At 58.1% G+C, this 27,014-nt stretch overlaps 1 protein-coding gene across 1 annotated transcript in view; it reads right to left on the bottom strand.

The window, feature by feature from the left end:
• Positions 1–27,014, bottom strand: part of CROCC2 (ciliary rootlet coiled-coil, rootletin family member 2) — a 67,867-nt gene that overhangs the window by 8,054 nt on the left and 32,799 nt on the right. The window contains exons 19-28 of the mRNA XM_077956538.1: positions 22,822–22,935; positions 19,365–19,508; positions 14,958–15,175; positions 14,118–14,277; positions 13,271–13,408; positions 12,796–13,153; positions 12,083–12,267; positions 11,031–11,151; positions 10,218–10,351; positions 357–506 (exon numbers count right to left, since the gene is read on the bottom strand). Coding sequence (XP_077812664.1) covers positions 357–506; positions 10,218–10,351; positions 11,031–11,151; positions 12,083–12,267; positions 12,796–13,153; positions 13,271–13,408; positions 14,118–14,277; positions 14,958–15,175; positions 19,365–19,508; positions 22,822–22,935 — 1,722 coding nt within the window. The remainder of the gene's footprint in view (positions 1–356; positions 507–10,217; positions 10,352–11,030; positions 11,152–12,082; positions 12,268–12,795; positions 13,154–13,270; positions 13,409–14,117; positions 14,278–14,957; positions 15,176–19,364; positions 19,509–22,821; positions 22,936–27,014) is intronic.

Here is a 27,014-nt window from a genome sequence, read left to right as displayed (position 1 = left end):
GGCCCGAGTTTCTGAGAGCAGGGTCGTTCCATCTAAGGCTGGCTCTGGCCTCAGCTTATTTTCTCCTAAACAGCGTGTCCACAGCTGACTCCTCTGTTGTAGGGGTGCTTACTGACGGCAAGAAATCCAGCCCCCTGACTCCCTGTGGGCCCCTCCAGCCTCAGTTTCCCCATCTGTCAGCAGGGGACTGGATGGGGCCTGGGTCTCTGCAGGCCTGCACACTTGCCTCCAGCATCTCTCTAGGCCTCCCATCATGCTGAGAGGCTGATTCTGCAAAGGACCACAGGGCCTCTCCCCTGTAGGCCTGTTCACCGCCTCCTGGTGACAGCGTACCCTGCCCTCCTGGGCACCCTCACCTGTCGCAGGGGCTCCAGCGATCCCTCAGCCTCCTGACACCTGTGCTCCAAGTTGGTGAGCTGCTCCTCCAGCAGCTTCCCCTTCTTGGCCAGGCCTTGATTGTGCCTCCTGCTCTCATCAAGGGCCTGGTGCAGCATGTCCAGTTGCTCCTGGGGGAAGGAGACACAGGGCCCACCTGGAGACAGTGGGGGTGGGAGGCCCTGCAGTGAAACCCTCACCTCAGGGCATCTGCCTAGACTGTCTGGCAGGACCGTATAACTGGGATGAAAACAGCAAGAACGTGGTTAAGAACAACTTGAAGTGTGTTGATCAGGTGGTTGTGTTTGCAATGTAAGTCAAAGGTGTGGACCCCCAGGAAGCCTGAGATGAAAGTCCTGGGGGTCTGGTCCAGCATGGGCAAAGGTTCAGGCTTGGCAGGTTCTCTGCTGCAGCCAGTGGTCTCAGAGGGCACATCAGTGGCATCCCTGCCCTGCTTCCAGCTTTGGTGACTCCTACTGCCCTTGGGATAAAGCCTGAGGTGACCCTCCCCAAGGCTCCTGGTGCGTGTTTGGCTCAGGCCCTGCTTGCCCCTTCTGGCATTACACTGTGTGTTCTCCTGCTTCAGCTCCCACCTGCGGACATGGCTAGTCCCATACTGAGCTCAGGAGCTCCAGAGCCCATGAAGGTGGGATGGCCCATGATCCCTGCTATGTCCCTCACCCCTGCGCCCTCTTCTCAGCCCCTCTGCCATCAGCCTGTCCAAACCACCATTATCCACTTGGGACCAGTGACAACCCTTCAGTTTCCTCACTGTCCCCAGGCGCTGCTACCCCATGACGGCTGAGGGTGCATTTCACTTGAATATCATTGGCCATGCCACTGCCTTGCTCTGGGCCTGTGGTGCTCCCAGCTGCCCCCAGGACACTGCCCGGGGAACTCACCACCCCTTCAACCACGTGCACCTGCTGCCCTCTGTGCATAACCTTCCCCGTGGCGCCCCCACCCTACACTGCCGCCTTCTCCTCCTGCTTGCAGGAATCCCGCCTCCCTGTCACCCCAGGAGGGAGGATGGCACGCGTGAGGTCCCCTGAGCCCCAGAGCTGGCAGCTGTTGGGCCTTGAGAGGCCCCCAGATGTGTGAAGGAGCTTGCAAGGTATCTGTCACTGGAAGCTTGTTGACTGCAAGTCGGCCTGGTCAGGTCTTGATGAGCCCCCACCCTTGCACCTTCCCGAGGGTTTTGTGGGAGAAATGGCTAGCTCCTTCTGGGGTGGCCGGACTCTGGAAACACTTTTTTTTTTTTTTGGTCCAACACTTTGTTACTTTAAAAAAGGAAAAGAAGGAAGACAATGCTTGCACCTCAGATTGTGATGCTTCACCCTTTGTGCAATTTTGAAAATTATAATTTTCTATATAATTTTCCAGTAGAAAAGCAGAAGTTTTCTTCAAATATTTCATGGCAGTTTTAAGAGGTCCCAAACCTCTTGTAATGACTCAGCTTTTATGGAATTTGAATGAACCGTAATAATTGAATGGTTCTCCTTTAATGCACAGCCCCACTGGCCCCAGGGAGTTGCTCTCATCTCTTGTGTCCCTTTGGCTCTAAATCCTGATGCTGTGTGAGAGGCAGGCTGGCAAAACAAACCTTGAAAACGTGGATTCGGTCTGAGAGTTTAAGTAGCTGCAGAAAAGAACCCCAGCCCTTCTCCCCCAGAGCTGAGTGCTCAGGGATGAGCCTGGGCTCCAGGGGCTCCTACCCTGGAGCCCGAGCAGGGCAGAGCCTGGGCTTGGAGCCAGCATGTGGGGCTCCAGTGTCAGTTTCCCCATCTGGGGCGCAGGTATGAGGCAGCCTCACAGGGGTCTCGTTGGGACCAAAAGAAGGCTGGGGCAGGGTGTGATGGTTCATGCCTGTAATCCCAGCACTTTGGGAGGCTGAGATGGGCAGATTATCTGAGGTCAGGAGTTCGAGACCAGCCTGGACAACACGATGAAGTCCCCCCGTTCCTACTAAAAATACAAAAAATTAGCCGGGCATAGTGGCGGGCGCCTGTAATCTCAGCTACTTGGGAGGCTGAGGCAGGAGAATCACTTGAACCTGGGAGGCAGAGGTTGCAGTGAATCAAGACCACGGCACTGTACTCCAGCCTGGGCAACAAGAGTGAAACTCTGTCTCAAAAAAAAAAAAAAAAAGGCTGGGAGGATGCTGTGGACTCTGAGATGCCCCCAGGGAAGCTGTTACAAATGAAGGGCTTGCATGGAAGGGTGGGAAATATCTGAACATGAGCAGAAGGGACAAAGGCCTCGTTAAGCATCCTGCTGGCTGCACAGAGGACAGGGCAGGCCACAAACACTTGCCAAATCCATCCTTTGGGCTCTTGGAATTGGGGTCCTCAGTCTGATACCTATTTATCCACTGGGCGACGATGGGCCAATTCGGTTGCCCACTGGCAGGTATCCCCTGGGCTCCCTGCACTGGCCAGTTGCCCCATCCTGCCCTCAGGCCAGTCACGGGACAGAGTTAGCTCTGGACAGTCCTCAGATACAAGGGTGTCAGAGCCCTTCACTCCACACAGTGGGACTCTGGGGCCAGACAGAGGGCAGGGTCTGATGCTAGTTCATGGTGGCAGGGCCTCCTCTGGACTGTGGCCTGCCCTGCTGCCTCTGTGTCTATTCTGCCAGCCTCTCCTGCTTTGACCGTACTAGCATTATAGCCTGTTGTACTATTCACTTTCAAAATTTTCTTGGAAAATCTCAAACATCTATTCTTTCCTGTAAACTTTGCAATCAGCTTGTCCAGTATTCTCTAAACACATCACAAACAAATAGACAAAACCAAACCAAAAAAGCGAATTACCAACAAACAACTGACAAAGCGGGAGCATAAACACAGATCCACCCAGAAGCTGATCAAAAGAAAACCATCATCCCTGCCCAAGCCACAGCCTCTCCAGGAAGATGACATAAGCAACCAAAAGTGGCACAAACACGCACTCATGCTTTCAAATAACCCTCGAATTCAAGAAGAAATAAAAATGGAAACATCTAGAAAACTAGTAAAAAGGAAAAGAACTCACATCAAAATCTGATGGGACACATACCAAACCACAATTAGGGAAAATAGGATCACATTAAATGCTCTTACTATTGAAAGACAAAGCCCAAACATAAACAAATTACTTATTCCTTTCAAGAAATCAGAAAAATTACAACAAAAAGAGAGTGTTGGCTGGATGTGGTGGCTCATGCCTGTAATCCCAGCACTTTGGGAGGCCGAGGTGGGTGGATCACTTGAATGCAGGAGTTCGAGACCAGCCTAGGCAATATGGTTTAATACCATCTCTACAAACAAACAAACAAAAATACAAAAGTTAGCCAGGTGTAGTGGCATATGCCTGTAGTTCCAGCTACTCAAGAGGCTGAGGTAGGAAGATCGCTTGAGCCCAGGAGGTAGAGGCTGCAGTGAGCCGAAGTCATGCCACTGCACTCTAGCCTGGGTGACAGAGCGAGACCCTCAAAACATTTTTTAAAGAAGTAAACTAAAAATAAAAATAGAGTGTTCATAGAAACAAAAGCTGAAATCGATAAACTAGACAAAAATAAAAGAAGAGATAAATTGATTCTTTGAAAAGAGGAATAAAACATGAACTGCTGGCAAAATCAGACTAAGGGAAAGAAACAAATCTCCAATACGAAGGACAGAAACAGCTATAACTCCACATGTAAATAAGGCACAACTATGCATATAAGGCAGGTGTAACTGCTGACAAGACCATGTATATAACGAAGGTGATGCTGAGCAGATGTATGTGCAGGTCTTTGGCAATGTACTGAACGTGTAAGATGAGTTACGCTCCCATAGTGCAAAACTGACCCCAGAAGAAATGGAAAACTAAAACAGACCCTTGACAGAAAAGAGATTGGAAAGGGAATTCAGTTGTATTCTTCACAATGACAGGAGCTGCGGAATATGTACAGGGAAGTTCAACGAACCTTTCAAGAAAAGTTAGAGTGTTCCAGGTGATGGAAAAAATGGAAAGCCCACCAATTCATTTTATAAAATAAAAAAATTTTCTTAACACAAATCTGAAAAATATGTCACCATAAAGGAATTACAGATGCAAAAATTCTTGACAAAACACTGAGAGAAATCAAGTCCGACTGTGGCTCAGTGTCCACCTTGTGGGCCCTGCCGGCCCTAAGCTGCTCTGCTAGCTTTGGGCATGTGTGAACCCTGGAAACTTTTAGAACCTGTGACTGATGCTGAGTTGAGCCCCCACAGGCTGGTGAACTCCAGGGCTGGCACTGGGGATGTGGGGAGCTGGGGGGGTGGGTGTGGCACGTGGGCACAACAGGAGAAGGAGGCCTGGGCAAGAGTCCAAGGACGCCATGAGCTTCCCTGAGCCACGGAGGCTGTGACCAGGCGTCAGTCCAAGGGTGGCATGGGGGGCCTTTCTGAGCCCACATGAGGCTGTGGGTGATGCTGGGTGAGTGCCAGGCCTCCCGCCTGCTCGGAGACCTGACCAGCTACTTGGGCACTGCTGCTGCATTCTGCGCGTGTCCTGACGCCACGGGCTGGTCCTGCACGGCTGTTCTATCAAATTCCCAGGGTAGCCTTGGAAACGGGGAGGGATTTGCTCTCAAACAAGAATCTTACTGTTTGCATAGCACAGCCTACCATTTAATTAGAAAAATATGTTTTTAATTAACTTTCTCTTGACAAACACATTGGCTTATGTGAAACAGGGGAAAAACCAGTCCATGAAAGTGAAAGAAGTTGTGTCAAATGCAGAGCTGGCTCTAGACTGTGCTGGGAGCTTGGCAGAGCCAGGAGAGGTGCCAGGCCTGCCCTACTGGACCCTAGCACCCCCCGGGCTCAGCAAGGGGCACGGGGCAGCAGGGAGCATGGCTGTGTGTTCCCAGCCCCCTGGCTGGCTAGAAAATTTCAACCCTGAACTCTCTGCCTGGGTTTGCTGTGTGTCACAAGTGTGGGCCTCTAGTGACTTAGGTGTGCCTGAATCCCGAAACCCACCACAATGACCAATAGATTACAAAAAGTTGGGAAAAACTTTCCTCAGGGCTGGAGACCAGGGACTCGGAGGACTCCCGAGGGCAGATGAAACCAACCTGCCTAAAAATAGGTGAAACAGTGATTGCCAGAATTATAAGAAAACATTGACACAATAATGATAGATTTAGCACATTTCACTAAAAAAGTTGAGCAAATTCTAGACCAAGCAGAAAAATGCATACAGACAAAGGTCTGATCAACGTCAGAGGTGTCCTCTGCACTTTGGCTCAGAGACCCAAAGTGGGACCCCCGTACCCCCATACCCTGGCTCAGAAGGGGGAGGACTGGAGGGAGCTGCAGGGGTGTTGGGGAGGCAACTCTATCCCACTAGGACCTCAGGAAAGAGGGTTGCTGTGGCTGGGGGACCCAGGGAGCCCTCCATCCTTGCGAGGCAAGCAGCTGGGGAGGTGGAGGACCCCACCAAGACTGTGCACCACCAAGACTGTGCACCAGAGAGCGCCCCCCCACCCCGCCCACTTCGGGAACAGAACGGCTCTGGGAGGGGCCCGAACTCCACTACTGGCTCCCTACACTCCCCAGTGGCTCCCTGTGGCTGCGGGATCTTGGAACCCTTCTCTCTGCCTTCCCTTTGAACCTGAAATATTAGGATGGGGACACATAAAGTCCCTGATGGGCTCCTCTCCACTCCCAACTTCAAACAAGGCCAGAACTCCTTTCTTTAAAGACACGCAAAGGAAAAAAAAATCATAAAACTAGTGTCTACTGGGGTTTGAGAAAATAAAGTGGATCTGAGGAATCAGATCTGAGAGTCTCTAATTAAACAGAGAAGTGAGCTACTGACACGCATCAGAAGATGGTAACTGGCGTTCTCAAGGTGAGGACAGGGCAGGGGTCTCGAGGTGGACAATCCAAAATGAAAACTCAGGCCGAAGGAGGCCGCTGTGGGGGCAGGAGCAGCAGATGAGATGCGGCAGATCCTGAGATTAGCTGAGTAGGAGGAGTAAGACCTGAAATTCTCCTGGGACCTTGGGGAAAACCGAGATGAGAAGGAGAAATTCAAGACTGAAGCCAGGAGGACAGGTCCAGGGGGTCAGTATTGGGAGGCTGAGAATTCAGGACAAAAGAACAGAGAAGAGGGAGAAGGAGAAGAGATGGTTTTTTGTTGTTGTTGTTGTTTGTTTGTTTTGTTTTTGCAGTGGAAGAAACCTCTGTAAACAGAAGGTAGATTTGATTCTGCAAGTAGGGAGGGCTTGCCAGGGTAGGTAAAAATAATGAAAGGGGCCGACATGCCCACATTTTGGTGACATTTTTTAATTTCAAAGACATGGAGGCCTCTGGCTGCCACTCTGGAAAGAGTACTGATAAGAAAAACACAAAGAACCCAGGGAATCCGCACATTTCTTGAACCCATGTGAACTCAAGGTCAGAGGCAAACAAGGAGTTCAGAATCAAATGAAAACCAGGCCCCTCCAGGAGAGATGCCATGAGCGGCCCCAGTCATCATACCAGAGGCACAGAGTTCACCAAAGCTGGTAACACGTTGCTTGGACCCATGTGGCAGGCAGAGCCCTCAGAGGGCCCCGTGAGCTCTGGCCCCGACGTTATCCTGTGATTACATTGGATTCAGGCCAGGGGACTTTGTGGATGCAAATAGTTGACTCTGAGTTAAGCAAAGGGTGACCACCCAGGTGGGCCTCACCCACTCATGCATGCCCTCGGGTGTCGGCAGAAGGGAGCTGGGAGGTGTGAGGTACGTGGAGACGGGCGGCGTGGGGTGCAGGCGCTGCTGCCACACTGTGAGGCAGCCGAGGAAGCCCTGGGCTAGGAGTGGGGAGCCCTTGGTTAACCGCCCAGAAATGAGGCTCAGCCTGACAACGCAAGGAGCTGGACTCACCACGCCGGGATGAGCCAGGATGCCCCCAGAAGCACCTGGATGAGCCCAGAGGAGGACTCTTCCCTGGGGCCTTGGGTGGCCCAGCCCACCCCATGACTGTGAGACCCAGAGGGGAGATGCCAGTCACACCATGCGAGGCTTCTCACCCATGGGACTGGGGGCTCAAAAGTGGGGTTAAGTCATCAGTAATTTGTTGCAAAAAGTAGTGCACCAGGTGTGGGCTGCTGTGGGTAGACAGCCCCGGGGTCCGCAGACACCAAGAGAAGTTCAGCCTACAGGCAGGAGAGCCCAGAGTCCCCCTGGGGGACAGGTTTGGAAAAGGGGAGTGTCCAGAGCAGGAAGTTCTAAGGAACAAAAGTCTTAGCTCCTAGGGCACAGGTGGAAGCAGTGCAGTTGGGGAGGTAAGGGACAAGACCCACAGTCCCCGGCGGGGGCAGGGTGCTGTCCTGGGCCAGCCATAAGAGGCCCTGGATGCAATGCTAAGGGAAAAGAGGATGAATAAATCATCCCTCCCATGCAAGACAGGACAGGCAGGAAAGACACATGGAAAGGAGAAAGTGTCCTATCAGCAACCTAAGGAAAAACAGCATGGGTTACCACAAAACTTCTACGTGGGACAAATTCCCCCAGAAGAGGCAGAGACACTAAGGTAGGATTGAAACCAAAGCCAGGCCGATGAAATGAAGGCTGAAAACACAAACACCAAAAAAGCAGAGGCCAAGAGGAAGACAAACAGCAGTCACAGGACGTGCAGGCCACTCAGGAAAAGTTAACCGAGAAACTTCAAATTCGAAGAGTCAAGAAATCTAGAAGTCAAACACCCTTGGAAATAGGGTATTTTTATTTCTCCTTGGAAATAAAAGGAGACACTGACAAAAAGAATTGTAGTGGGAAAATTCAACACATCATCCTTAGCTTTGATAAATTCAGGAACTGGATCAAATGTGGCCTATTTGAATAATGCATTTGTAAAGGTTGACTTCAAGATCTCTTTCAGAACCGGGCACGGTGGCTCACGCCTGTGATCCCAGCACTTTGGGAGGCGCGGTGGCTCACGCCTGTAATCCCAGCACTTTGGGAGGCGCGGTGGCTCGCGCCTGTAATCCCAGCACTTTGGGAGGCGCGGTGGCTCACGCCTGTAATCCCAGCACTTTGGGAGGCACGGTGGCTCGCGCCTGTAATCCCAGCACTTTGGGAGGCGCGGTGGCTCACGCCTGTAATCCCAGCACTTTGGGAGGCCAAGGTGGGCAGACCATTTAAGGTCAGGAGCTCAAGACCAGCCTGGCCAACATGGTGTGAAACCTGTCTCTACTAAAAATACAAAAAATTAGGTGTGATGGCAGGTGCCTGTAATCCCAGCCACTTGGGAAGCTGAGGCAGGAGAATCGCTTGAACCTGGGAGGCGAAGGTTGCAGTGAGCCAAGATGGTGCCACTGCACTCCAGCCTAGGTGACAGAACGAGACTCCATCTCCAAAAATTAAAAAAAAATAGAAGGCCTGTTTCAAAATGTGTAACCTGTGAACAGAGAATGTTATTTCTGAATGCACATGGGAGGCATACATGTGACTATACATATAAAATGAAAGGCTGAGCTTGGCCCAGCTCAGCCCGCTCCAGGTCCCCCGACTTCTTAGGTCCCCCCATCTCCTAGGCATCTCACAAGTCCTGACCCCATCCCTGGCCAGGCCGTCTGGGTCTTTCCACAGACGTCTCTAGTCTTACTGCCCCAGCAGCTTCTCACCAGAGGAGTCTTTCCAAAACAGAAATTTCCAAGCTCTTGGCTAACGAGGAACCTGCCCTCCCTGCAGCCTGGTCTCTGCTCTCTGCCCCTCCTCTCTCCCCTGCAGGAGCCACCTCCTCAGAGGCTCCGGGCCTTTGGGGGACTCAGGGCCTGCCTGCTAGTCGGAGTGCTAACAGCCCTCTGGGGGCCTCTGAGGGCCACCAGGCTCCTAGGCTGAGCCCCGCGTGGACCACGGGTGGCTTCTGCAGTTGACCTCGGGGTCGAGGCCTGGCCGGCTGCCCTTGGGGCCCTTCTGCCAACCTGCAAGGCTGTCCCTCCTGATAGCTCACCCAGGCCTCCCTCATTGGAGGGACACTTGGAGAGCAGTGGCTCCCCAATCTCTGTGCCCTGTCCCCTCTGCACTGTGCTGGCTCCCTCTTTCCAGAATGGGTTGGGGGACGCCTGGGGGCAGTTGCCCTGGGGAACCTCAGCCAGACACGCTGTTCCCTGGCCGCTGGGGCCTGCAAGGGAGCGCTCTGGAGCGGAACAGCTGTCCCCTGGCCCAGTCCTGACAAGAGAATCTCAGGACACCCCAGGGGATGTTTGGACCTGTGGGGCTGGGCTGGGCCTGGGGCTCCCCACCAGCACTGAGAACCAAGACCTGGGCCAGGCCTCCATCCACTCCGGCCTGGCTGTTCCATTTCCAGGCCTAGGCTCCTCACCTGAAAACCTCAGACCCAGCGGCCACCTCCCCAGCACAAAGCCTGGCGTGTAGGGATATTGACTTCAGCCCTTCCTGAGTGACACAGAATGAAAAGTGGTCTTGGAGCAGGACATGCGACCCTATAAAGAGCCCCAAGGTTGGGCCAGGGCCACCCCTATGCCTGCCAGTGTGGCCTCAGCAAGAAGGAAGGGCCTGGACTTGGGGCACTGCGCTCCCAGGGCCAAGTCCTCAGTTTTCCCAATCTGTAAAACAAGGGCTAGAACCACTTTAAAGACAGCTCTGCTAAGGGCAGCTCCAGTCCTGATGACCCCAAAGCCGCCTGCCACAACCCAGCTGCACCTCTGCCCCAGGGCCCCACTGGGCTGGCCCACTGGCTCCAGCCCTGAACACCCAAAGAAGCCCTTGCAGACCCTCTCTCCCACCTCCCGACCCCGTGGAATTCCCTGCAGGGTGTGAGGGTGACCAAGAGGCCTTGATTTGTGCCCCACCTGGGACCCACCCTGCCGCCTGCCCCACCTGCAGCCGCCGCTTCTCCTGGCCTGCTGCACGCACGCTCGCCAGGTGCTCCGCCTCCAGCCTGCGGAGCGCCTCCTTCTGCAGGGCACGCGCTGCCCAGGCGCTGCTCAGAGCACCCTCCACCCGGCGCCGGCCTGTGGGGCAAGCAGCGTGGCTCGAGGGGCTCCCACACTTCTCCCAGGTCACAGGCAGGCAATGCGAGGCTCCGTGGACTTGAGTGACTGGCTCCCACGTGGGGTGTGGTTCCATCCTCACAGCTCAAGGGTCCTGAGGCGGTCCCAGGGTCCCGGCTTCCTGTGTCTGGACTCTGGACCTCCTCCCCACCCATCCTTCCCTCCTGCCTCTTTCCTTTAATTGAGGGGGCAATAAGCAGAGAAACTTGTGCGTGTGAGGCAGTGGGGGGCAGAAGGAAGGGCCTCTCTGAGGGGATGACAAGGGGCAGGGCCTGTCCGGGGAGAGCCTCATGGCTGTCTGGGGGAGAGGGTGCCAGGCAGAGGGCACAGCCTGGGCAAAGGCCCCCGGTGGGAACTGCAGGAGGCCAGGGTGGGGCAGGGGTACAGAGGATGCTGGGGGCCAGATCGGGAGGGCCCTGAGGGGCCTGTGGACGTCACTCCTCTGTTCTGGGGAAGTCACTGCTGAGAACTCCGATGCCAAGCACTGGCCCAGCCTCGCCAGGCCTGGTGGTTTGGGTGTTGTCCCCAGGCTCCCTTCCCACTCAGGAGCTGAAAGCTTAGAGCTGGCAGCAGTGGGGACATGGTGGTGCCACCCTCACAGCCACTCCCAGGGTGGGCGGGGCAGGGCAAGGGCGGTCACCTTCTTCCGCCTCAGCCAGGGCTTTCTGTAGCTGCCCCACACGGCTCTGGGCCCGGGCACACCTGCACTCCGCCTCGCTCAGCCGGCTGCTCAGGGTGGCCATCTGGACACGGGAGTCGTCCTGGGCAGAAGGACTGAGGTCAGTGGGGGCAGCCCAGCGGGCGGGTGGAGGGCCGAGGTATCTGCTAGAGTGTCGGGGCCAGCTGGGGCCGTTCACAGTCTAGCCTGTGGGTGTGCAGGGCAGGGCAGTGGGTGGGGCGGGTCGTGGGCTCAGGGAAGGGGTGGCGAAGGTGGTCACACGGGGAAGCTGAGCTGACCTGCAGGCCTGGGGAGGTGGAGGTGCCCACTGGGGCGGGGCCTGAAGGGTCCAGGTTTCAAGCACAGGTGTGCTGTGGGAAAGCTGGCAGGTGGTGGCCCACAGCCTGTGGTCAGGGGGACCGGCAGGGGCTGCCCTGGCAGGACTTGGGGCTGAGTGCAGACAGGACCCTGCCCCCTGGGGCTGGCAGCGGTGGGAAGGTGGGCCTGAAGGGAACGGGTATGCACGGAGGACCCCGGCCAGGGCTAAGGGCCTGCCTCTGTTTTTCCCACAGTCCTGCCCACTGGAGTCCCCTGCCCACTGTCAGCCAGCGAGTTGGGAGGGGGCCGCTCACAGGTGGTTCTGTGGGAGCCCTGAAGCCAGGAGCAGCCCCTGGGGAGCTTGGCCCCACCGGAGGGGAGCACTGGGGGGAGCTGGCTCTGTCCTGCACTTGCCCTGGCAGCTCTTCAGGGGTGGCATGAGCTGCAGAATGCCCTGCCCTGGGCCCTGGTGGGTGTCACAGCAGGGCCTGGCTCCAGGGGCTTTTCAGCCTGGTCTGAGAAAGGGGGCAGCCCCCAGCCACCCGAGGCACTTGGGTTTGGGGGCCGTGGTGGTACTGGTGTTTAGCACAACAAACAGGATAGCCTGGACACTGACCCTGAGACCCAAGGATGTGCGGATGGGTGGACAGCAGGTATTCTTCCCAGAGACCCCCAGGGGGTGCCGCCGTGGGTGGGAGGACCCCAGCCCCCATTACCCGCTCCCGCTGGGCTTCCCGGAGCTTCTGCACAAAGTCCCGCAGGACGTCCTGCACAGTGGCCACATCCACAAGCTCTGAGCTGCGGCCTCCGGGTGTGGGCGAGGGCCATCGGAGGGGCGAGTGGGGCCTAGCTGGGGGGCTGGCACCCTGGTGCCCAGGGAGAGCCTGGGAGCCGTCGGAGCCTGTGGGAGGTGACAGCGGAGGGGTTGTGGGCAGGAACACAGCGACAGATACTCGCCCTTCCCCCTTCCTCTCTGCTGCCCCAGCCATGGGAGCTTGGGGAGCCAGTCGCAGGCTCCTACAATTGCCTGTCCAAGTCCCTCACTATGCGAGTCTCGAGGCCTGAAAGAGAGGTGCCCAGGGCCGGGCGCGGTGGCTCACGCCTGTAATCCCAGCACTTTGGGAGGCCGAGGCGGGCGGATCACAAGGTCAGGAGATCGAGACCACAGTGAAACCCCGTCTCTACTAAAAATACAAAAAATTAGCCGGGCGCGGTGGTGGGCGCCTGTAGTCCCAGCTACTCAGGAGGCTGAGGCAGGAGAATGGCGGGGACCCGGGAGGCGGAGCTTGCAGTGAGCCGAGATTGCGCCACTGCACTCCAGCCTGGGCAACAGCGTGAGACTCCGTCTCAAAAAAAAAAGAGAGAGAGGTGCCCAGGCCAGGGACTGAGCTGGGACAGGGGCCCGCCTGTCTCCACTGAGGACTCTGACCTTTGGTGGGGGAACCAGGCTGCTCCGGGGAGACCCACGGGCTCTGTCTCCAGAGCCCCAGGCCACGGCGGAGTGTGGAGCACAGCCGGCCCAGCTGGGCCTCCGCGTCCCGCCTCGCACCCTCAGCCTGGGCCAGCTCCTGCTCCAGGCTGTGGATTCGGTGACAGGCCTGGTCCAGGCGAGCCTGGAGAGCATCAGCCACACCGCTGGCTTCCTGCAGCTTCCTGGTGACACGATGCAGCTCTGCTCGGAGGGTCTGCTCAGCCCCCCGGCTCTCCTGGAGGTGCTCCTGGAGCCGCTGTCCATGGGCCTCCCCTGCGGCCTCCACCTCTGCCAACTTCCTCTGCAGCCCCAGGACCTGTAGGAGGGATGTTGGGGTGCGCCCGTGGGAGACAGTGAGGAAGTGGGGTGGGCCTCCTCCCTCTGCTCCCCGACACCCAGGTCCTTCCCTTCTGAGCACAGGCAGCCCTCCCACCTCCTTCCGGGCACCCTCGCGCTTGGCCTCCGCCTTGGCTGCCTGCCTCCGCAGCTCCAGCACCTCCTGCGAGCATTGCACCTGCAGCTCATGGGCCTCTCCACTCCTCCTCTGGTTCTCAGCCTTTAGCGTCCTCACCTGGGAGCATGGGGCCGCATGGACAGGGTCACCGGTCTCTGTGCTGGAAGCCAGGCAGCCTCCCTGCCTCCTGCCTCCACTCACACGTCCCTTGAGGGTAGCTGGCCACAGTTAGGGAGTCGGGCTGAGGTGTTCCCAAAGGGCCTTGCCCTGGGAGTTGTCACCCTCAGCCACTCCGCAGACACCTACCTGGGACCTCCTTGGAGGACCTGGGACAAGGAGGAGGCTCAGGTGGGGCAGGGTGGGCACTGATTAGGGAGTGTGGGCAGTGTCTGGGGTGCACTGGCGCCAACTGCCCCGAGGCTGCCATTATGGGAGGGAGCTAGGCCTCGGGGAAGCCAGCACCCTGCCCTGCAGAGGCCAGGCCTCCCCTCCAGCCTGCCTGAGTTCCCGAGCGCCTCCGGAAGGTGTTACATGTAGGACACTTCCGTGTGCTGCTGTGCGTGGCTCCCTTCCTCCTCGCTAGAGCATTCCTGGTTTTGCCCTCTCCAGTCTTGTCATCTGCGCCCCATGGGCACAGACCCAACCAGGGACCCTGTGAGCCTGAGCAGGGCATGGCCCAAAGTCTGGGGACAGAGCGGTTCAAAGGCAGCAGCAAGGCCAGGTCTGGGGGCTCCTGCACTGCAGCCAGAGGGTGCCCTGGGAGGAGCTGGGACCCACCAGGCGGGAGGGTGCCTGGTTGGATGTTGACCCTTCCCTGCCACCCTACCTGTCTGTGGAGCTCCTGGAGCTCCTGACGGGCGTCCCCCCGCTCCTGCTCCAGCTCCCGCAGGTGGGCCCGCAGTGCACTGGCCTCCTGCTGCAACGCCGCCCGGGCCTCCTCCAGGACGAGCAGCTTCTGCTCCTTCTCCTCCTTGGACCGCTTAAAACTGACGAGGGTGCCACAGGCTGGGGTCCCCGCACCTCCTGGGGGGGCCAGCACAGCTGCCCAGCAGGTCTCTGTCTCCCCTAGTGATACACTGTCCCCAGTCTTCCCTCCACAGTGTCTTCAAATTCAGCCTCTGCAGGGCTCCCTGTCACCTTTCAGACATATGTCCACCCAGGTCCCAGTGCCCGGCCGCATGGCCCCTGTCCACTATCCACACTTCAGCGCCTCCTCACCTCATCCCTCCCTGTCTCCCCCTCTCCCTCACACTCAGTATCCAGCCCAGCCTGTCACCTCTGCCACCTGCTGTGAGGGTTGTGCCGTCCCGCCCAGCTGCCCCACAGGGGCCTTTCTGGAGACCCAGCCAGGCCCTTGGCCTCCCTCTGCTCCCCAGCTCTGCACCACCTCCTGGAGGCCACCTGTGACCTATCTTGCCTGTTGGATGGGAACTCCCTGTGGGCAGGGACAGGTGTGTCTGTGTCCTCAGACATCCCTTGCACTGGCCAGCATTGCTGACCTCTTGGACTGGGCAGTGGGAGGCCTGCTTGGCATGTCTACCCCACCATCAGTGGAGCCCAAATCAGCAGGACGCCCCTGCCTAACCCCCTTGCCCCATCCTCCCTACGGCCTGGGTGGGCAGCAGGCTGCAGGGCACCCCCAGCTGCTCCTGGGTGGCCGCCATACCTGGCCTTCTCCCACTCCGCCCTGCAGATGGTGGCTCGCAGCTCACTGTTGAAAAGCAACAGTACATCCTTCTCGCGGGCCTCGTCGCTCAGTGCCTGGCGGGCCTCCTGGGCCTCCCTGCGCAGCCCCTCCTGGCTCTCCTCGATGCTCTGCAGCTCCTGGCGCAGTGCGGCCAGTCCCTCCTGGGCCATGGTCAGCTGTGCCCGCAGCCTTTCAGCCTGGGGAGGAGCATATAGCTCTAGAGGCCAGCTGGGGACTACTGCTCCAGGGATAGCCACAGGGGCTGTGGCCTCTGACGCTGGTGTGGCAGGCACAGGTGCCCTGCCCAACTTGGTCCCCATGCGCTTTGCTCACCCCATGAAGCCACCAATCCCTGGTGCAGAGACTGAAGCGCAGCTTCCACCAGCTGGGGCAGGGCCAGCCCAAGAGCCCAGAGAACCCCACCTTGACCCCCCGGGCCCGGGCCCACCCTGTGGCCTCCCTGGACCCCCAGGACGCTGACCACTGGTAAGCAAAGCCTACCTGGGATGTGGCTCAGCACACGTGTCCTCACTGTCACCGCCCAGGGCCCTTCCCACCTCCCGCCCCCCACATCTAGTCCTCTCCTTAGGTGACAGTGTGGTGCCCAGGCCGCTGCCTGTCCTAGTGTGGGCAGCAGCCTCGGCAGGCAGGCTGGGCACTGACCCCGCCACAGTGACCCCGCCACAGTGACCCCGCCACAATGACCCTGACACAGTGACCCTGACACAGTGGGGCTCACGCACTCCCTCGGCCCTCCTTCCCCCGTTGACATGGGAGGCAGTGGGAGGAGGGTCCCTGGCGATGGGGGGGCAGTGGGAGGAGGGTGTTGGTTCCCCACTCTGGATACCAGGCATCTCATGGTGCCCAGGAGAACCCAGGGGTGGGGTCTGGAGGACAGTGGCAGCCTGGCAGGAAGGCCCTCCCCGGCACCTACGCTCTGGGGTGGGGACTTGCTGGGGTTTGGCCCTGGCGCCCAGTCTCCTGCCTCCCAGGTCTGAGCTCTGGGCCTGGCCAGAAACCCTGGAGAGGGCTCCCTTCCGGCTCTCGTGTGTCCCGGAGGAGGAGACGGAGGGAGCCAGGGGGCGTGCCCAGAGGTGGAAGCCACAAAGACTCCGCGACGGCAAGGCGCTGGCTGGCCGAAAGCAAGCCCCTCTTTCTGGCTGTTTTCACGGGATATTGTCCAGGCCCCCGGCCGGCCTGGCTCCCGAGGCTGCCGCTGTTATTGTTGTTCTGTTTTTGGGAAGGGCCGGAGCCTCCCCTCCGCTCCCTCCACCCCCACACGTGGGAGCCGTGACCGTGCGGAGCATTTTCCGCCGAGCTCAGCAGAAACCCGCCCAGAAGGTCAAGGACCCGCACAAGGGCCCATGCATCATAAAAGAAACTGTTTTCATTTCCCAGGGCAGAGGAGATGAAAACAAGCAAAACAAATGCAGGAGGAGGGCCGCCCCCACCCCACCCCCACCCCACCCGCTCCCTCTGCCTCATGAGAACAGCCATCCCTTTTACAGGAATTTTACAGCCAAATCACTTAATGTGATTATAATAATTATTTCGTTGCTAGAAATTGTATAAACAGCCTCTTTTAAAAATCTCCTGCAGGGAGGCAGCTCCAGAGCTCTGCAGGGGAGGAGGGCTGTGGAGGGACAGCAAGGGAGGGTGAGTGTGTGTGTGTGTGTGTGAGAGTGTGCGTGTGTGTGTGTGCATGTGTGTGCGTGTGTGATGTGTGCATGTGTGAGTGTGCGTGTGTGAGTGTGCATGTGTGTGAGTGTGCATGTGTGTGAGTGCATGTGTGATGAGTGTGTGAGTGTGCGTGTGTGTGAGTGTGTATGTGTGTGTCTGTGTGTGAGAGTCTGTGTGTGTGTGTGATGAGTGTGTGTGAGTGTGCGTGTGTGCGTGTGTGTGCATGTGTGAGTGTGCATGAGTGTGCGTGTGAGTGTGCATGTGTGAGTGTGCGTGTGTGAGTGCATGTGTGATGAGTGTGTATGTGCATGTGTGTGTCTCTGTGTGTGTGATGAGTGTGTATGTGTGTGCATGTATGTGATGAGTGTGTGTTTATGTGTGTGTGTGCATGTGTGTGTGATGAGTGTATGTGTGTGTGCATGTGTGTGAGTGTGTGTGTGATGAGTGTGTGTGAGTGTATGTGTTTGCATGTGTGTGTGAGTGTGGGTGATGAGTGTGTGAGAGTGTGTGTGTGTGTGAGCTGGTGCAGGTGTCCACTCTGTCCGTGGTGTGCTTATGTGTGTGCATGCATGTGTGTGCATGTCTGTATGCCTGTGCGTGCACTGTGTGTGAGTGCATGTGTGTGTGATGAGTGTGTGTGTGAGTGTGTGTGTGAGTGTGTGTGTTTGTGCTAGGTATGTGCATATGAGTGCACACATGCATGTGTGTACTTCCACGTTTCTGTGCATGCCTGTGTGCACTGTGTGGTGTCCGTATGTGATTCCAGCATGAATTGTGTGAGTGTGAGTGCGTGGGGCATGTGTGCATTCAGCATGCGTGCACCACTCTGAGTGTTGAGTGTACACAGGCGTGTGTGGTCTCACTGTGTGGATGATGTGTATGCATGTGTGCACACACGTGTGGACCTCAGGCAGGGTCTGAGAGCCTGGAAGTTCCTCCAGTTTAAAGGTTGTGAAAAATGTTACGGTTTCCATGGTGACCCTGGGCCAGCCTGGCGCCTGGACGGGCTCTGCTTGCTTTTCTCTGTGATGGTTCCTCTTGTCCCCCTCAGCCGTCCTCACCTTTTGGCCCCCACTCCCTTTCTGGGCACCCTGCTCTGTTCTGGGAGCCCCCACTCCCTTCCAGGGGCTGCTCCTTTGAGAGCCTGACCTTCCCATGAGGCCTGCACTCCCTTCCTTGAGGCCAGCAGAACCAATGCACCCCCACCCCCGCCACACCTCTCCCTCCCCCTCCCCCTGCTGCCCCTAGTTTTGAAATCTCCTTTTGCTTCCCCGTGTGGTCGCTGACCGGGCCTGACTTTGAAATCTGTTGAAAGGAGACCTTTCTCCTTGGGGCCAGTGTAAACAGCCGGTCATGTTAAATCATGTTCTCTTCCTCTCTCAGCCTGCCTCTCGGGTGTGCTTGGGGAGGGCTGAGCCCCTCTCCTCACTCTCCCCTGCCTGGCGGCCCGGCCTCTGGGGCGTGGTGTGCGCCAGCACCAGGTCAGCTGTGCAGTCCCCAGCCTTGGCAAGCAGCCCAGGGAGTGTGCAAGGCCGCCCCATCCCCATGGGCCCCGCTGGGGCTCCAGCTGACCCTCCCCTCTTCCAGCCCAGATCCTTGTGCCCTCCTGCCCTTGCCACACACAGGCGTCCCCATATCCTGCCAACCCCCCTCAGAAACGCCTCTCTAATCTGCCTGCCTGCTGAGCCCAGGCCAGCCTAGCCCTGGCCACTCTTGCCCCTGCCCAAGACTGTCCCCCACCCCACGTCACCATCATGTGGCTCCTGGGGGCCTCCATGTCAACCTTGGGCCTTTGGCCAGGTCCAGGCCCACCCCGAAATCTCCACTAACCCACTTCTTTTCTTGCCCGCTGCCCTAAATCCAGCCTCTCCCCACCCTAGTGTCCAGACCAATGAAGTCCATACCTCCCGCTGTGTGGACAGAGCCCAGCTTGTCAAGGGCCTCCCCACGCCTCAGTGGATGGTGCGATTGGTCTCCTGGCTAAGGGTCCGAATTCTCCTTTGCCCCCGGTCATGCCTGTCTCTCGGAAAGGCTTTGGGAGGTGACAGCTGCCCCAGTGCCTCCAGAATCAGGCCCTTCCTGACTCCACTTTCTTAACTGTGTGTGGAACAAGGGGGCTGTCCGGACTCCCGGAGCCTTCGGCTGCGTGGCTCTGGCCACCCTTTCACATGCTGGCCTTCCCAGCAGCAGGTGTGCCCCACCAGTGCCCTGGGAGCTGGCAGGTGGGCTGTGCACCTTCCCAGGACAAGCAGGAGCCGCATCGGGACCCACGGCAGCTTGCAGAGAGCTCCCCTCCCGCTCAGCTGGCACCCTGACTCAGCCAAGTTCACCTGACTCAGCCAAGTTCACCTGACTCAGCCAAGTCCACTTGCACCCCAAAGTCAAACTCACCCCTTCAGGAGGCTTAGAAATGATGCCTTCTTTTCCTTGAAAACCAGTGTCAGCTTCCCTTAGCCAATGGCCTGGGCCAGGCACCGTTTCATCTGCTCTGAGAGCCCAGGCTTGGCTTACTGCCCGGTATGAGGGCCCCTAGCCCCACAGCCCCTGTTGCTGTTTGCCTCTTCCTAGTCCCGGAGACGACTCCGCCCTCCTCCGTGGTACAGCCTCTCTTTCCTCCTGGCACCCCCACTCTCTCCTCTCTCGGCACCTGCCCTGCTTTCTTCTCTCCTCTGACATCCCCAGAAGCCCCCCAGCCCCACCCCTCACCTCTCTCTCCACATCGCCCCGCTCGGCCGATAGGTCCCGGAGGCTGTCGCATAGGGCCGTGGTCTCCCTCTGATGGGCCGTGATGGCATCCTCAAACTGGGCCTGGAGGGCCTTCAGCTCCTCGGTTGTGGAGCTGATGGTGGCCTGCGGGGAGAAGGGAGCCCACAGTGGCACCAGGGAGCCGGGCCCAGCAGTGGAGGGTGAGGTAAGGCCAGGACCCTGGAGCAGGACGTGTTGCAGTGGCTGGGGAGGGGGAGCTGGGCCCTGCTGATCACGCACGCCCCGGGTAACCGGTGTTTCCTAAACTATCAGACAGCCTGCTGGGATGAGGAGACGTCCACGGTCCCTGCCAGCTGTGATGTGTAAGTGCCCATGGACACAGCAGGAGGCAGCCGCTCAGCTCAGCCTGCGCCCTGGGGCAGGGCCCATCCCTGCAGGGACCACCACACACTGGGCAGCTCTACCCTCCATTTGGGACTGAGCTCAGCTGGAGTTGGCTCCCTGTCGCCTACACCACCCGAGGTGTCCTCTCGGGCCTTGGGGCAGTGTGGCCAGTAGGGATCCTTGGGCCAGGAGGCCCCAGGCTCAGCCCATGGCCCCTTGTTGATGGACGAATGCCGCCTTCTTCACCCCAAGCCCCAGGCCCCTTGGGACACCACCCTGCTTCCTCTCAAGGCCCTCCCCTCTGCACCCCTGCCCAGGTTAGGGCGGCAGGGCAGACGCGGCTCAGGGGGGTCTCAGCTTTCTGGGCCTCAGTGTCCCCAACATGAAGAGTCAGAGCCCTGCCCTGCTCAGGTTCCACACCCCTGGGCTCGGGGCACCGGACCAAGCCTCCAGGCAGCAGCAGGCGGCTGGCAGGGGGTGGCTGGTGGGGGACGGCTCCCTCCAGAGCTGGCTCAGTGTTCCCGGGGGCACAGGTGCCCGCATGGCTGCCCCTGTGCCAGATCTCGGGAGCCCCTCCTGTCCACCTGGATTCTGCTAGGGCGGGGGCTCCTGCAGCCTGTGACCCGTGACCCCTGCTCCTGGGAAAGGAGCCGAGGTGCTGCCTCCTGTCCTCGTTCTCCACAACCCCCTGTGGTCTCTCCGGACTGACAAGGGCCATTTTGGGTGACCAGGCCATGGCTCTGTGCCTCAGCATGCCCCAGCGCTGCCCTGGCTGCAGGATACCCCTGTGAGGGCCTCAGGGACAGGGCAGCGGCCGGGAGCCCGGCGGCAGTGGTGACTCAGCCTGGGGGCACACGCTCTCCTGTCATCTGGAGCCTGGTGCTCCTTGGCAGCATTCCTCTCCTCCCGCTGCTCTCAACAGTTTTAATTTCCATTTTCTGAGCCGAGGTGGCAAAGGAACCCTTAACGAGCTCCCCAGGGAGGCCGGCTGGCTGGCAGGCCTGGTCCCGAGTCCCCGGGAGACTCAGGGCCAGCTCGAGAGAAGGCTCCAGAAGCCAGCACTGGCTCCAGACGAGGCCTCTCTGTGAGCCACAGGCGTCAGCTCCCAGGGCCCCAGGAGGGCTTTCCTGGGTCCCTGCCCACGGGTGGAGCCGAGGGAGCTGCTGGCCAGTGGTCGGGAGGAGGGAGGGGCACGGTCACAGGCCCGATGCCAAGCTTGGTCCTCCTGGGCCCCGTGGAACGCTCTAGGCCTCAGGGGCAGGAACAGAGCAGGGCAGGGCTCCACGGCGTGAGGGGCAAGGCTCCCCTGGGCTGCCAGGCGCTCCTCTGGGCAGCCCTGCTTGAAGGGACTAGGAATCCGGGTCGTGGCGTCGGGCAGGAGGGGGCGAAGTGACACCCCAGTAGCCGCCTCCTCATTGCAGTGCCCTCTCCTGCTGTGCAGCACCCTGGGGATGGGGCACACGCCCTCCATCCTGGCTCCGAGTCACCGAGCGTCCCCCAAGGCCCTGCTGCCTGGACACCCCGGCCCCCCACCAGGCGGCCTGCGTATGCCTCTGTGCAGTCAGTGAGAAGTGCCCCCGTTCAGAATGGGCACAGAAGGGGCCTGCCTCCCGCACCTGGCACCATGGCCTGTGTTCTGTTCACTGCACACTGAGCCATACATTCAACGCCAGTCAGGTGGGTGTCCAACCCTGCCTCCTTGCCAGGGACAGGGGGGAAAAGGTTTGCCCGAATTTAAAATGAGCCAGGAAGTATGGGAATGAACGGCCTCGTCACTGAACATGCTGGGAGCTGGGACAGAGGCAGGAGGCAGGTGTGGGCCCAGCTGACGGGGTGTGTGCGGCCAGAGAGGGCAGAGAGCGGGTCAGAGCTGGGGTCGGCAGTCAGCCTCGCCCTCAATCCTACCTGTTCCTGGAAAGGAGAGGAGCTGCGTCCGGTGCCTTGAGCCCATTCCCTCCCTGCCCAGGGCACCCTGGCACTTGTATCTGTTCAGGGCCAGCCCCTGCCACCCAGGACAGCAGCCCCGACCTCAACACAAACAGCCCCTCCTCAGACCCCTGGACCTTGGGAGGCCCTGCTGTGGCTCCTCCATCTATATCCTATTGCTGGGCTCTGGCCACCCTCCCTGTGAGCCAGGCCCCCATCCATGTTCTATCACTGGGCTTTGGCTACTCCCTAGGAGCCCTGCCCACTCCCTTTGTCTCCCATGTGGGACCTGGTGCCACGTCACAGATGGGCTGAAGCCTTGGCGCTCTGTAAGCAACAACAGTGGGTGCCCAGCCTTGCCCACGAGCTGGAGGCATAGGCCTCAGAGTCCTCCTCCCCAGATTCCTCCTCCCCAAAGCCCTGCTCCCCAGATCCCTCCTCTCCAGATCCCTCCTCTCCAGAGCCCTCCTCCCTATAGCTCTGCCCAGTGCCCTATTTGCTGCTGCCCGCCCAGCCCTCTGGACTTGGGCTCTAGGGGAGGACTCAGGGGTCCCAGGTGACCCCCACTGGCTGCCTGCAGCAGCCTTTGTGCCTGGGAGAGCCTCTCTTCACTGGCTAAGGGTGGGCAGCTGTTTGCTGGGGGCTGGGCTAGGCCCTCCGTGGACGACTCTCTCCTGGCTCCACTCAGGACTCAATATGGGTTTCCTTTCCTGCTAAGAGTTTCCTCGGGTGCAGGCCCAGCTGCCTCAGGTTCAGTTTCTCCCTTGGAAGGATCTCTGTGGTGAGTTCCACGAGGCTGGTGCACATGTCCCCAGCTGTGCTTTTCTATGAGCAGCTCCAGTGCACACACGGGCTCAGCCGCTTGCTGCTGCTGGCTCATGGGTGGCCCCCAGCTGGGCCAGGCCTCCCCTCTCTGGCCCCTGCCAGCCCTGAAGCTAAGGGAGAACTGCTTTGGTTCACTCGGACCTTTCCTGCCCATTGGGTGCCCCTCCCACCAGGAGCCCTGGAGGCACCGGGGGGAAACTGACTCTCAGGAAGGGAGGGGATGGAGAGGGATATGCCACTAGGACCAGGCAGGAGGGGTGGCTCCCTGGGGTCAGCTAGCACCTGCTTGGCTGTGCACGTGGCCGGGCTGCGTGGGGCTCACCTGTGCTTGCTCCTGCTGGCTCTGTGCCTCCTGCTGTACCCGCTCCAGCACCCTCCTGGCCCTGGAGAGCTCCTCGCTCAGAAGGCTCCGCTCTGCTTCTTTTAGGGACAGGGCCTGAATGGGACAGGGTATACTTGTGAGAAAGTTGGGGAGGCTGGGGGGAGGGATGAGGCCCCCCTCGAAGAAGAGGCTGTGGCAGAATGCTGAGTGCAGAGGCTCCCCTGGACGCAGCATGTTCATGTTCCTGTCCGTACATCCCTGCCACTGGAGAGGAGAGGCGGCTCCCACAGAGGCAGGCCTGGGCCCTGGGCCCTGTCACCCTCTGAGCGCCTGCCCTCTGTCCGACATCATCTCACCTCTGTGTCTGCCCTTGCGCCCATCCCTGGGGTATCATCACCTTCCTCTGCCTGTTCAAAATCCTCCCCTTTCCCATGCAGTTTGGGGGCCTTCATGAGCCACATCCATCCTTCTAGGCAACACCCACTGCAGTGCAGAGAAGGAAGCTTAAAAGCCTGAAAATGCTCCATCTCCCTGATGGTGTGGAAGGCGCGTGTCAGCAAGACACCCTCAGCCCCAAGGGTGGCACACTGCTCCATGGGCCAGGCTGTGGAAGCAATGCCTGTCAAATTCACACATGGATATTCTCTCTGCCCAGGCCCATTTCGGGGAGGGCAGCCCAGAGACATGCGTGCACCTGGGTGGAATGACCTCTGCGTGGTGTCACTAACGTCTGTGACATTGCTATAATGGCAACAAAGCTGGAGGCAACCCAGATGTCCATGGGAGGAAGAACAGCCAGCCACAGGAAGACCCAGTCCTGGCAGCTCAGCACGCAGCCCAGGAACAGGAGAACAAAGCTGCAGATACACAGTTGGGAAAGGTCACCGAGATGCTTTGATAATTGAGAAGAGAAATGCTCAGGAGCCGGCGTGGACTTTCCGTCCCCTTTGTATTAAAAGTGCAGTGTTGGGGAGGTAATGCTGTATATTTCTGTTTGCAAGCAATCTTTGGAGAGTGTTGCATAACAAAAGATTTATCAGGTCTTTGTCCTGGGTCCTTGGAGGAAGCTTCTAAACACTGGGGGTTTCCCAAAATGAGGAGTGTCTGCATTATTCCTGGCGGGCCCCTGGGACCACACCGGAGTTTTTGTTTTTTTTTTTTGAGACGGAGTCTCGCTCTATCGCCCAGGCTGGAGTGCAGTGGTGTGATCTCGGCTCACTGCAAGCTCCGCCTCCCAGGTTTACGCCATTCTCCTGCCTCAGCCTCCTCAGTAGCTGGGACTACAGGTGCCCGCCATGGCGCCCGGCTAATTTTTTATATTTTTAGTAGAGACAGGGTTTCACCGTGGTCTTGATCTCCTGACCTTGTGATCTGCCCGCCTCGGCCTCCCAAAGTGCTGGGATTACAGGCATGAGCCACCGTGCCTGGCCTCCTACCGAATTTCAGGATGGGGGCTGTCTGCTGAAAGACGATTATTAGAGGGTTGAGGCTTTGAGCCAAAGGATGTCAACCCAGCCTCCCAGCAGTCAGAGAAGCGGGCTTCAGTCACATAACCAATCACTCCACGGATCATGTTACACGGTGAAACCCAGTAAAAACTCTGGACGCCAAAGTGCAGTGGAGCCTCCTGGCTGGTGAGCACACTGGGGTGCAGGAGGGTGCTGGGCTGGCTCCACAGGGAGGGCACAGCAGCCCCTGTTTGTGACGTGCCCACACCTTGCCCGCGTGTCTCCTCTTCTGGCTGGTCTTGAATTCCATATTTGATAATGAAACTCTAAGAGGAACAAGAGGCTTTCCTAAGTTCTGTGAGTCATTCTAGTGAATGGCTGAATCTGAGAGGACCATGGGAACCCCCAAACTTGTAGTCAGGTGGTCAGAAGTGTGGGTGGCCTGGAGACCCCTGGACTTGTGGATGGTGTCTGAGAGAGGGCGTCCTGCTGGGGACCTTGCCCTGTGGGGTCTGTGCTATCTCTGGGTCAGAATTGCATGGGCATGTTACAGGGGAATCAAAGAGAGAGGACAACTGTTCCCTGAGTGGCCTAGTGAAGGGGAGGGGCAAGAGTGGGGGGCTTTTCATTGAAATGGCTTTCTATATTCTAAACCATTTTAAAAATCAATGCTCCCCCTTGCTCCCCTCCCTCCCTCCCTTGAGGCCCTGCTTGTTTTGCTCGGCTGGAGACCTGCTGGCTGTTTATGAATCTGCCCTTACTGGACAATAAGGTCTGCAAGGGTGGGGGCCCTGTTTCTCCCTCCTGTGCCCCTCATTACTGGGCACCGCAAGGGAGTATTTGTTAGAATTTTAGGCAAAACTTCATCAAATATAGAAGTGTGGCATTCTCTCGGGTGAGGGCTTCACTTTGCAAACAGGTGTGGGCAAACCGCCATTCAGACACAGTGGGTAAGAGAATGGAGGGTTCTGGTGAAGGCAGCCCCTCCTGGGCCAGTGGTTCCAGGTCTTTGGCTCCTGCTCCATGTATAATTCCTCTTCTTCGTTGTAGAAATAAGATCCCCGACTGGGTCATCACAGGTTCCTCAGGGAAGTGTGGGGAAGTTTCCCGCTAGACCCCCCAGCCCCACTGCTCCGCTCAGTTTCTCTGCACAGGCCGCCTAGGATAACGGTCAGCTGGCCGAGCAGAGGTCCCGGGAAAGCTTGCTGTACCGGCAAGGGCTCCACAGGCCAGCCCGTCTGTGCTCTGCCCCTGGGGTGCCCCTTATCGTGGTTCTGCTGCGAGTCCAGGGAAGGGAGGGCACTAGCACACGGTGCCTGTCTGCCCTCTTAGCCTGCACTCCTATTGTTTTGTTTTGTTTTGTTTTGTTTTGATACAGAGTCTCACTCTGTCACCCAGGCTGGAATGCAGTGGCATGATCTCCGCTCACTGAAACCTCTGCCTCCTAGGTTCAAGCGATTCTCCTGCCTCAGCCTCCTGAGTAGCTGGGATTATAGACACCCGCCACCACACCCACTTAATTTTTGTCTTTTTTTTAGTAGAGACGTGGTTTCACCATGTTGACCAGGCTGGTCTTGAACTCCTGACCTCAGATGATCCGCTGGGCTCGGCCTCCCAAAGTGCTAGGATCACAGGCCTGAGCCACCAAGCCTGCACTCCTGTTTGACCGAGGTCCCCTCTCTTGGAGGGCTGTGTGTGCCTCTGGGAAGCTGGGATTAAATAATCACATAAGAACAGGCCACGTTGTCCTGTGGTTGGTCTCAGATGGGAATGAGGGGCTGCGTGGGGGCCTTGATGGGCCATCCACTCCCCAGATGTCTTGCTTCCCCTGGAGCCTCTTTTCTCATATGTCCAATGGGAATAATATCACCACGTCCCAAGGGGCTTTGAACTTACCTTTCTCCTCTTTTGCCTGGCTCTCAGCCCCTCTCACATGGACCCTGCCTCAGCCTCTTCCCAGCCTCCTGGCCCCAGACTCTCTTCCACCCAACTCCTATCATATCACCCTGGCTCAAGAACATCCACTGGCTCCCTGTCACCTGATGCTGGTGCCCAAGGCCCATCCCGGCTCCACTGCACACCTCTCTCGCTGCTTCCACTCACGTGCAGCCTGGCAGCTGTGCAGAACTTCATGCCATCCCCAGACATCCTGCCAATGTCTACATCCTCTCCACCCAACACTACTATTCCTCCTGTAAGGCCTTCCCTTCCTCCACCTAAGGATGCAGAGTTGTGGGGCAGTTAAGAGCACAGACCTCGGTGTCCAGCAGGTGCACTGCACAGCCCTGTGCAAGGCATTCAATATTTGTGGACCTTAGTTTTCTCACCACTACTTTAGGGATAATTAGAGCATGTGCCTCAGAGTGTTGCAAGAATCAAATATTAAATGCAGAGAGTTTGACAATAAATCTTGGCTATTTTGGCTACTGTAACTCCTCCTGCAATTTGTCTTTTTTTTTTTTTTGAGGAGTCTCTGCATCTTGACTCACTGCAACCTCGCCTCCTGGGTTCCAGTTTTTCTCTTGCCTCAGCCTCCCGAGTAGCTGGGATTACAGGTCCCCACCACCATGCCCGGCTAATTTTTTGTAGTTTTAGTAGAGACAGGGCTTCACTATGTTGGCCAGGCTAGTTTTGAACTCCTGACCTCAAGTGATCCACCCACCTCCGTCTCCCAAAGTGCTGAGATTACAGGTGTGAGCCACAACAACGTAAGATGTTGCACCAACATCTTATAGCCCTTATCAC

The sequence above is a fragment of the Macaca mulatta genome, chromosome 12 (assembly GCF_049350105.2).
Source record: "Macaca mulatta isolate MMU2019108-1 chromosome 12, T2T-MMU8v2.0, whole genome shotgun sequence".
Lineage (NCBI taxonomy): Eukaryota > Metazoa > Chordata > Mammalia > Primates > Cercopithecidae > Macaca > Macaca mulatta.
The sequence above is the reverse complement of the archived record's forward strand: the minus strand, read 5'-3'. Positions and strand labels throughout refer to the sequence as shown.